Raw genomic sequence first — 11,491 nt, forward strand, 5'->3', positions numbered from 1 at the left:
TAAATTACCTTGAGATTTCTCATTCCTTTGGCAATTTCCAACAGATATTTCGTACCGCTGACGTTGGTTTCGTACGCATTGCGAATATGTTCGTCGAATCGAACAGTGGCAGCTGAATGAAAGACGATGTTTACTTCAGATTGGAGCTTTTTTACTTGGTCTTCGCCCATACCCATCATCGGCGCTTCGCAGCATCCCGTTATAATTTGTACCTTTTTCCAGTAATTAGGATTTTGTATTTTCATTTTCTCGAATATCTAGAACACGTTCAACGTACTTTGAAATTCTCATCTTGTTTATAGCGGTGTTTTTAACCGAGCTAATGAATTATTTATTATATCGACTATAGGTATTCGAATCGAACACATGGAAAACAGGCTACTCGTGCAGTAGAAGGCTTGATGAAAAGTTTACATACTCGAATTAGCCCTTACCTACCTATAGGTATAGGTACATGTCGATTGAACGGAAATACGTATTGTTCATTTTAATATTACAACAGTGTCTCGGGGAGTATATTTGGAAATCACGCAGTACCTACTTTACTAAATTTTCGAATAAATTAACGCACTTTTTTTTTACTACTATGGGCTTACCTCATCGTTGAATATTTCCTTTATCCTCGTTCGAACGGATTTTCCTCTTTTTTCTCGTACAATCAAAATTACTTTTTTCAAATCGGAACACGATCTAGAGAAAAGGAAACTGAGTTGAAATATCGTGCCATTATAAACGGTGTAATTTTTCGGTGCTCGTTGAATTTTTGATCACCGTATTAAAAAGCATCACTGATTGTGTTGTAGGTAGTAGGTACCTATGTAGTTATTGAAATAATCAAAATGGAAAACACCGTACAAATGAATACTTACGTAAGAAGGTACCGTTCATTTGGTTGTAAAATTCCATCATTTATCATTTTATAACGGTTAGGTACCTACGTTTACGGTGCGATGTATTACTCGTAGAACGTCGAACGGTGTTTATGTTCATTTCAATGTGTTACAAGAATGCTCATTAATATTTATAGTCATCTAATGTGTTACTTACCGAAGTAATTTTTCAATCAATAGTAAGCCGAGAAATCCCGAACCTCCGGTGATTAAAATAGTCTTATCGGTGTAGAAATTTTGTATTTCTGTCTTGCCGCAGAATTTTTCCACCACCGTGTCGACAATTAATTCGTCGTAGCTGTCGTCTCGTTTATCGAATACATCCATCTGGATTCGTAAAATTTACATTGATTGTAATAGCTTGTAGGCATAGATTATACTTATATGTATTATGTATCTACAAGGTATTTAATTTATAACGAATAAAATAAGCATTAAAAATATTTTCAGTGTCGAAGAATTTTCCTGAAATACTACGATCAAAATTGTTATAATACGAGTCTTGTAAATTGCTCTTTGTTTTAATCTTGAATCCTTGATACTCCTCCCCTACCACCAATCCAACTATATGTTTTTGGTGACGCTGAACACGAATATGACGTCAGACTTTTGATTGGACCCCCTCCACGGACCCCCTCCAAGGACCCCCAACAATTTTTTTGGACTTTTACCAATTGAGGGAGGTTCTGGGGGCCATGGGTGAAGTCGATTCAAAAAACTATGGCTATATTCGTGTTCAGCGATATCGAAAACATATTATTTCATGTGTCACACAAATGTAACCATTTTTTGGGGAGGGGGCGTCACTCCCCTTAGGGAGGTGTTGGGGCCGGGGACGGGTCCAATCAAAAATCTGACGTCATATTCGTGTTCAGCGTCACCAAAAACATACTATTTCATGTGTCACACGAACAAAAAACTTTTTTGAACTTTTACCCCCTTTGGGGAGGTGCTGGGGGCCGTGGATGGGCTTTTATCAAAAATCTGACGTCATATTTGTGTTCAGCGTCACCAAAAACGTAGAATTCAATATATCACATGCCCCAGATTTTCTTTCGAAAGTTTCACCCAAAATTGGGGGTGGAGTTGCTCCCCTCCATTGAGAGATCCCATCTTGAAACTTAAATATTTCGAAAAAGCATCAAAAGATACATCTATGGAAATTTTTTCAAAATTTTAAATGGTAGCTCCCACTTACAGCGCCATTTTGAAATTTGAACTTTCAATTTGAAAGTTCAACTTTTACCTTTTGACAATTTCAAAATGCTTAAAAAGTTCCAAATGCTATGTTCTTTCGAGCTGTGAAATTAGTTTTGATCAAAGTATCGTAGTTTTGGAGGAATGGGCTGCTGAAGTTGAGTACCTCGAGACAATGTGAAAATAATGGAAGCCCCCCAGCCCCCACCCGCCCCCTGAGGGGGCTGGAACCAAACTAATTGCAGGGTTCTTACTTACTGGGTGAGTATATATTGTAAAAAAAATTTGAGCGAAATCGAAAGACATGACTCAAAATTGTTGGTTGAGTTGACATGGAATGACCAAGAAAACTATGTCAATTTTGAAGATTAGCAATTTTGTGATGGGACTTTTTTTGTTTGTCTTCAAATCTTACATTGAAATTCATACTGAGAATTTACCTACTTCCAATGCATTTTTTTTTTAATTTAGATATTTGCAGAACGAAGTTTTTTACCATTTTTATCAGCACGTTTAATTTTTGGATCTCATAAGAAGGCTGGAGAAAAAAACTTAATTTTTGGGCTAAAAATTATCATTTTTTTAAAACCAAAAATATGGCATGAATGATGAGAGGGGAATTCGCTTCGGGCATTCATTGCCTGGAAATCCTGAGAAATTAGGAGCGTGATATAATCATTATTTTTGATAGATTATTTTAATGGTAGGTAGATATTTGAAAAAATCCAACAAGAGAAATATCCCAACTGGCGAAAAAATTTTCAAACCAAACAAAACTAAGTCAAAAAAGCATTAAAAATCTTTATCAAAAGTCAAAATTTCAGCTGCTAAGGAGCACTTCTCGATTTTTGGCGAATTTTTGAAAATGAAATGGTTATAAAAATGCGAAACACAACATTTTACCTAACTGATCTAGAGAGTTGAAATTTGGTAAGTATTTTTTCTATTTTTGACTCCTCTAATTAATTGAAAACAGTTTAGAACCTTTTTGAGCATTTATGGAGCCTCTAGCAGATTTTTTTAACGTTGAAATTTCCACTAAAATTCATCCAATAAAGTTCGAAAGCTAAAATTTTACTTTCAGTATTCTAATTTTGACATTTCGAATCGATTTGACTTGATTTTAAGCCATTCTGAAGCTTCCAGCAGTATTTTGAAAATTCCAAGTGAACCTCTATTTTTCAGGTGGGTCACTAATGAGGAGCAATCTTTTTTATAAAATTCAACTGAGCAGTTTCTATAATACTTTTTGAAAATCTGAAATTTCCAAAATATGACTGAAGGCTCCAGAATGACTTTAAACCACTTCCCTCCAAGCGACTCAACATGCTGAAAGTCAAGTAAATACTTATGAAGTAAATTTTAGTTTTCCAACTCCTTTGAGTATAATTTTGTGAAAATTTCAAAACCTGCTGGAGGCTCCAGAATTACTCAAAACTGTTCAAAACCGTTTTTAATCAATTTGGGAGGTTTAAAATAGGGTATCTACCTATCTGTCAACAAATTTCAGATTTTTTAGGGCATAATTTGATAAAATTTTGATTTTCTCGCATTTTTGACCCAGATTTGGTTTTTAAGAAATCACCAAAAGTAAAAAAATGCAGTTCAAACATGTATTCTGATATGCTCTTGCCTTTCATAAAAATAAAATATCCAATGCCGTTTTCTTTTTTTTTTCAAATAATAGAACATAGGTACTTTTAATGGTTGAAAATTTCATAAAATTGTTGAAAAATGGATTATTTTGGGACCAAATTTTTTATTTTTTATTCCTTTTTCCATTAGATGAACATTGTTCGATTCATTCCTTCAAACAGAATGATTCATCGTTTTTCTAAAATTAGGTACATATCTACTTATTAATAATGTTAAAGTTCTCCAGAATCTTGAAAGGTGATTCCTTCTATGAATTTTTTGATTACTTGAATCGAAAATCCTACACTGATTCTTTTTATATATTTTTATTTAAAAAATTGGGAAATTTTCAACTTTGATTTTTTGGTGGGATGAGGGGGAGGAGGTGGGAGGGCTTGAAATGTTTGAACTATAAAATTGATGTTGTAAAATATAAGTTTTCAAATTATTGGAATTGAGCTGTAAAAGAGTTGGAGTGGAGGAAGAATTGAAACGATTTTACTGTGTACGAGTACTGAGTAGGTACCTACGAGTATGAATGAGAATAATTGAAACTGTATGGAAAGTCTTTACCTAGGTCTATAATTACAACGTTGTATTTTTTTTTATCGATTTCGAACAATTGTATAGAACCTTTCCCACAATTTTATTGTAAATTTCGAGATGTGTTGTTTTAAAAACACTCGGCTAAAAAATGTAAGTAATTTTTTCCAGAAATTGAGAAGTTACGTAATTTTTACTCGATAAAAAAATTTTAAAAAGTAGGTACGTACGAGTAATTCCGCTTTGAAAGGCTTCAAATTGTATTCTGGTATTTTGAAGGAAACGTTATTACGTTATTGATTTTTAATCTATCACTTTCTAAATAATAAAACGAATTGAAAAATAATGAAAGACGTTCGATTTAGGTAAATTCATTTTTCACAATCGAATCGAGAAATTACGTAAGTAAAACTATAAACATTCACGTTTAATTTCAGTTGAAAATGTAACTTTTCAGCATTACGTAAAGCTTTTAAAATCACGTCACTGTTTCAAACAATGTAACTATATACACCTACGATGTCGAGTTTTCTTTCACTTCGCGAATCGATTTTTTTCTCTACTAAATCTCATTTCGGCGAAAATCTCATTAAGATTGTATAATGGTTAAAACATGTATCGCAATAGGTACTTAAACATTTTAAAATGCGAAGCTTTAAAGTAAAATTAACTCACCTTTTTTTTTCTATATTATAAATCTGGAGGGCAGAATTGTTTAATTGAAAACATTAAAACGTTACAGAGTAAAACGTTAGAATGAGCAATGCATTATTAATTTTTCTTTCTTATTCACGAAACATCACTAATCTTTTGACCTGTAGATTGTTTAATGAATTATGTATCGCCTTTGGAATGAATAAAATGGTTGTCGAGTTCAATGCATGCCTATCATGCTCTTCCGTTCATTATACTGTCTTATACGAGAACGTGGTCGAGCTGTATACGGAAAAATACGAGTTGGGCGAATTTTCGCCAATTTGTGACCATTGCATGAATTAGGTACTTGCGATTTCATATAGCGATAACATTGTGAATTCAAATTCTTCGCCGTTATACGATAAAGCCGAATAACGCGGATGTTCATTAAGGTTGAGGTTATTGATTTGTTTTCGTCGTTCTCGGGTGCAATGTTTAGATGCAGACGAGATGCAGTTTTTGTTTGTTTGTTAGATGGTGTTTTGCTGAAAGCGTTTTGTTTCGCTGTTTCTGTGTTTTATGTACTTTGGTGTAGCTGTGAACCTTTGAACGGGAAAATTCATTATGTGTACTTAGTGTGATGTAATATTGTGTAGATGTGATTTTTTTATGAGTGAGATTTTTTTTTGGCTCCTTTGAGGGATAAGTAAACGTTGTGTCGACTCGAATTTTCATGTTAATTGAAATTGTTCATTAGTTAATGAAGCAAAATTATTGCTTGAACATTTCGTTTTGTAGAATTGGGGGGGGGGATGTATAAATGCCCAGTGAATCTTTCTCGAAAGAATTTTCTTTTCGAACGGTTCTTAAGAGGAACAAATTTCATCGGATTTTTCAAACTTTTTTTTTGTGTTTTGTTTTGTTTTCAAACACGTTCTTGATGACTTTTTGAGGTGAATTTCCCAAATTCGAGGGATAAGGATGATCTCAGATGAAGTTTTCATAAGGAGAAAAATTGTGAAGAACGTGATAAGGAACAAAATATGATTTGAAATTATTTTTTCCAAGACCCATAGAAAGGTAACACGAGTGTTTTTACTTTAAAGGGGGAGAGTGGATCCATCTTAAAAGGAGGAGGAGGAGAAAAATAGAGACTAATTCCATTAATTTGTGCACAAAATATTTCTGCATCCAAAACTATTTCAAATTTCATTCAAAATAGAAATCCTACCTAATATTAAAATTGATAATAAAGTATTAAAGACGTCTTCATAAATTCACATTGTAACGTAGTCGGTCTAGGTATATATCATGTGTCACACTCGATATTTACGACAAATTTTGTTATCTATCCAGTTGCCTATTTGCCTATATGCCTATATAACTACGAATTACAATATTGAAGGGGTTAAAATATCTGTCGTTTAATATTGGAAGTTAAATAGCACCTCGGGCATGCAAAATAGGCGCAATTCGCACATGACCTATATTAAAGCTCTCAAACAACTTTTAAAAGTACAAGGTTACATTTAGTTAGCCGAGTTGGAAAAATATTCCGAAGACTTTTATGGCTTAAATTTCTGAAATTTTCCTTTACTTACCAACTACCCCGGAGTCGATTTTGGCAATTTTATCAAATTGCTTCGCGTAGCCTATTCTAAGATTGTAACAAGACATTACGAAAAGTTTTAAAACGTGTGTTTCGTAGCATTTTGCAATCACTTCATCATCTTTCGTATCTTAGCGAACTTTGAACATTTAAATGATTAGATTTTATTAAGCTGTGAAATTGTATCCTCGAGTCGAAAAATTTTACTATGTTGAAAAACGTGTCGTTCTGAAATTCATAAAATGAGTTCATAAAGTCAGTAATAATAATTTATGTGAGTGAGTATGATATGTACATGTGGAATGTAGTTTTACTTATTGTGATATCATCAGAGTTTTAAAAGAGAAGAAAAACTGTGAGCCAAAATGAAGCTTTCAACTCCCTCCTTCCAATTCAAAAAATTCTTTTATCATGAAAAAAATTACTCGGAGAAAATTTCAACTTCTTCTAAATTCCATGTAATTACCTATGAAGAATAAAATTAAATTAGGTTCATTTTGATTGAAGGCAAAAAAATTGAGAAAAATCAAAAAGAAACCCACATGAATTGATAGGCTCCGATTTGAACGGAATTAAGCTGGAACGAGAGCAAATGATCCAAAATCCTCATGTAACGAAGATTTTGATCACCACAGGTCTTCAAATCAGCCCTCATATAGCTGAGAAAAAATATGAGTCAGTTGGGAAGTTTGAGATTTATACACTTCTCTTGAAATAGTTTTTCGCTGCATCCCTATACACGGAAAAAAAATTAATAAAAATTACCATTTCAGTATAGTAACCGGATCCCATTCAAAAATAATAGTGATTTTTACTCAGCCAGAAACTACCTTTTATCTAGAATTAGGTAAAAGTTTATTACTCTCAAAGTGAAAGTTTATTACTCTCAAAGTAAAATTTACTATTCTCATAGTAAAAATCACAATATTTTTGAATGGGATCCGGTTACTGTATGAAATAGTAAAAATTATCCATACTTTTTTTTTCCGTGTAGGCATGTAAGTTTATCCAAGCCTCCCTGTCAAACTGTCTGCACCCCCCAAGATGTTTGGCGTTGTAGGAAACAAAGCATTCTCCGGGGGGGGGGGGGGTGTCAACCAACAATTTTCCGACTGATACAAGAAAAAAATACTAATTTTGCCAAATAAAAAGGTGAGTTTTTTCATGTGAAATGAATGATGACACGACAATTTTTCCAACTGATGTAATACATAAATGGATGAAGGTACGTAATTACGTAATTAGGTAATATTCATAGCCCATTATGACTTAGGGCCATATTCATAGACGTTACTTAAGGGACACTTGGCTAAGTGGTGAATTTTGAAGCAATTTTTCCAGGCGTGATTGAATTTTTGAAATTTTATTTCTGAATAAATTGATAGATTGGACTCCGAAGTGTTGATTTATCATTTTAAAAATATAAAATTTTTATTCGTTCGTGAGAAAAATTGCATCAAAATTCACCACTTAGCCAAGTGTCCCTTAAGTAACGTCTATGAATTCGGCCCTTATAAAAAATATTTCGTTTTTATTCAAAAGCCTCACTAAAACTTGGAATTTTTTCATTTTGTAAAAAAACAGCGAGAGCAAAAGCGTGTGAAAATTCTCATTTTGATAAGAAAAAACACAATGTTCTTTCATGGGAAGAGGTTGATTTTTTCTAAAAAATTTCAGGATATGAATGATTTTTTTTTAGGAATTTCAGTTCTGAAAAAAGCAATAGGTACCTGAGGCCAGAACGAAAAGAGGGCAAAAGCTTTCAAAATTTCATATTTTGAGAGGTAAAAAAAAATTTTTTCCATGTGAGGAGTTTATTTTTGGATTTAAACATTTTTTTGATATTGGATAACAGATTTTTTAGAAAGTTTTATTTCGAAAAAGAAAATCCAACAGAACTGAGCGAATCGAGGGTTGAAGTTTTCGAAAATTTATAATTCAATAGGTACATACCTAAATTATTATTATCTTATAAGAAGTCAATTTTTTGATTATAATTATGTATTTGACATTTTTAGATATTATTTTCCAGGTGCGGAAATTCAGGAACAAAAAATTTTAAAAATAAGTCATTTCAAGTTCCAAAAAAGTCAGCAAATAAATCTCTTTATTAGGACTAAAAATGTTGAAAATTTGCCGACTTTTTCTAGATTTGACAGCTTGGAGGGGAGATGTCCACCCCCTCCCCAGACCCCTTAGTTTCGTTTCTGGTTCTAAGGAAAATCAGTGTTGTGGAGCAAAATTTTGGGTCAAGCTTTTAAATCTGAAATTAATTTGTTCAGCACTTTGGTTTCACTCTTGCGGAATAGAAAATCACAGTTTTGATTTTGTTTTGCTCATGCATGTGCATGGAAATTTCGTTTCTCTCTTATTTAAATTCTAGATTTTACGCCGACTATGTTTTTTGCAGTTTGATGGGAACACCAGTGTCTCATATTTCGGCTGTTTTCTGTGTTAAACCCACTCAGTTCTCGAGATGTGCATAAGATTATTTTTTTGAATTGAATTTACAGTAGTGTTAGTTATTTTTTATTGAAGGAATCAGTGAAAAAGATGATTGTGAATATTTTTTCAATTTGCAATGGATGAAAATTGATGGTACGTATGGAAAAAAGAATCAATTATTATTCAGAAATACGTAAGTAATTTTAAGAAAAATAATTGAAGCTGTGAGATATGAAAAGCACAATGTGGGATGATTTGGTCGAAGGGGAGAAAAGGCCAGTCCGGAGCAAAATTTGTTTTTTTTCTGTGGTTTTTGGTTCTGCTCCAGCCTTGGCCGAAACCCAAATTTTAGGATTTTCATCATATCGAGCCATGCGTTTAGAAAATACAAAAACAACATTTTTCCACGTTTCCCTATAAAAATGGTTGATTATGGTGATTCCTAGAAGTCCAGCTAAACTACGCAATAAAAAAAAAAAAAAACACTCCTACGCTAATATGCTATAATAAATTGAAAATTGTTTCAACTCAGACCATTTTAAAATCAATTTCACAGCCAACGTGTATTTCACTTTGAAAATATTTCAATTTATTACAATTATTGCAGCAAACGTTCGCGTAAATTTCCACGTTGCTCTCGTGAGAATAGGCTACCTGGGATAATAGCACGCGAAATTTATGTCGTTCCTTCGTGATAACAGGGTTTCATTACGTGACACAGCGATGTAATTTTGGTTGCATTTTTTTCCACCGTAGGATTTCATATAAATCCGAACCTCGAACGTTTCATTATTTTTTTTCTATTAAATTTCCTTATCAACTTTTTTGATTTTTTTTTCTTCATTTAAATATGAAAAAAAAAATCCAGTATAAAAATAGAATTCCATTAAACAAGAAGAAAAAAAATATACGAGTAAAATTTTCACGAATTAAATTTAGTATATTTTATTGATTTTAAAAATATGACAATTTAAGCAAACGTAATAAAAAGTTTTCGTAGCAAAGCGCAATATTACCTTCTTTATGAATAATTTTTCCCAACTATCGTGACTGTACAAAATGTTTGCAACATTTTACTTTTTTTTTCAGCCCAGTGTAGTGGTTGTCATTTAGGTACCCTAGTTTTTGTTAAGAAACTTTCTACCCGCGTATATTCGTTTCGTGCTCGCTGTAATGAAAAAAATTCTCCGAACCGTTTGGATTTTCAGATTTTATAAAACATTAACCGTAAATTCATGCAAAAATATGTAGCAAAGGCCGCATCTGCCTCACGTGTGGCCTAATTCAATGGAAAAACACAAGCCAGTAAAAATAAAGAATTTAAATTCGTCGTATTTTTTGGCGTAAAAAATAAAATCTTACAGATGGAAAAAAATAGATGGAAATTCGGTTCCTTGGTATCCATATCTTTCGCACTTATCACGCTTATCTGTTGATTGAGGTTTGAAAATGTCGTAATAAGTTTAGCTTCTGGGGAATTACTCGCGGTCTCGTCATACAACTTCATTACATTAGCAATTAAACTGCTGGTAAAGTTCTTTGCTGATTTATGATCCGACAACCTCTGCTAACTTATCAAGTAATGGAATCAGAATCTGCGAGTAAAACTTTTCGACAAACAGTAACATTCATTTTCTAATTAAACCAACCGAGTACGGTGGACTTTTTTTTTCCTATCAAGAGAGATTGATTTTCATCCTTTTTACTGGTATACTTACATAAGTAAGTATGGCAACCTTTTGAAAACTATCTTCGTATATTTTTCTTTCGCTGTTTATGATGAATGTTGTTAAATATGAAATATCAATGCTCACGATGGGAAATTTGTAAGCAAAAAAATACCGCATCGTGTAATAAATTCTTCTTCATAAATCATAGCATTACTTATTATAACTTCGTTGCGAATGATCTTTTTTTTTTTTCAACACAGAAATTTTTTCGTAACTTTTTTCAATTCGATAGATAAATAAAAATTATGTCGTGATAAAAAACCATTTCCATATTACACGATCATTATAATAGACTTACTTTTTAAATAAGGTTACCGCAGTGATTTATTTTCTTCCTTTTTTTTGCGTTTATTTGCTCAACGAGAGAATACGAGTGTAGGTATATGGAATTTGTAGGATTAATTTTTACACCAGTTGGTACCTTTTTGAAATACTATACTGTATTACCTGAAACAGAAACTTGCACCAAATTGTTAGGTACCTACGAGTATGTTAGGAAAAATCGATGTGTTTTATTGTTAGCAGTTTACTTACTAACGATGTAAGTATGCATTTAAGAAAATTTTAGAAACAAATAATCATACTTAGATACTTGGATTATTTTACTGTTCAAGTTCTTCAACAACTTGTAACCAAACAAAGTGATTTTATTTCTTAACGATTTGATTACTCTTTTGTTTGCTGTTCATGGTGAGTTTTGATATCAATACTCGGGTCTTATTAGACCACAACAACTTCCTCTCGTTGAATTAAAACTTTAATTGATTCTAACGAAGGTAGGAATAAGGTAAGTTAGGTATATTATC

At 32.5% G+C, this 11,491-nt stretch overlaps 1 protein-coding gene across 3 annotated transcripts in view; it reads right to left on the reverse strand.

Annotated features, from left to right (window-relative positions):
* Nucleotides 1–11,214, reverse strand: part of LOC135842639 (fatty acyl-CoA reductase wat-like) — a 39,509-nt gene extending 28,295 nt beyond the window's left edge. Inside the window, exons 1-4 of one of the 3 annotated variants that reach the window (XM_065360190.1) lie at nt 10,984–11,214; nt 1,048–1,217; nt 597–690; nt 9–257 (exon numbers count right to left, since the gene is read on the reverse strand). In XM_065360190.1, coding sequence (XP_065216262.1) covers nt 9–257; nt 597–690; nt 1,048–1,217 — 513 coding nt within the window. In that variant the 5' untranslated portion in view covers nt 10,984–11,214. Of the gene's footprint in view, nt 1–8; nt 258–596; nt 691–1,047; nt 1,218–4,495; nt 4,915–4,940; nt 5,093–10,983 lie in introns of those variants that run through there. The other 2 variants (XM_065360189.1, XM_065360188.1) reach the window with 2 other exon arrangements.
* Nucleotides 11,215–11,491: the final 277 nt, after the last annotated feature.

Source organism: Planococcus citri, chromosome 4 (genome assembly GCF_950023065.1).
Source record: "Planococcus citri chromosome 4, ihPlaCitr1.1, whole genome shotgun sequence".
Lineage (NCBI taxonomy): Eukaryota > Metazoa > Arthropoda > Insecta > Hemiptera > Pseudococcidae > Planococcus > Planococcus citri.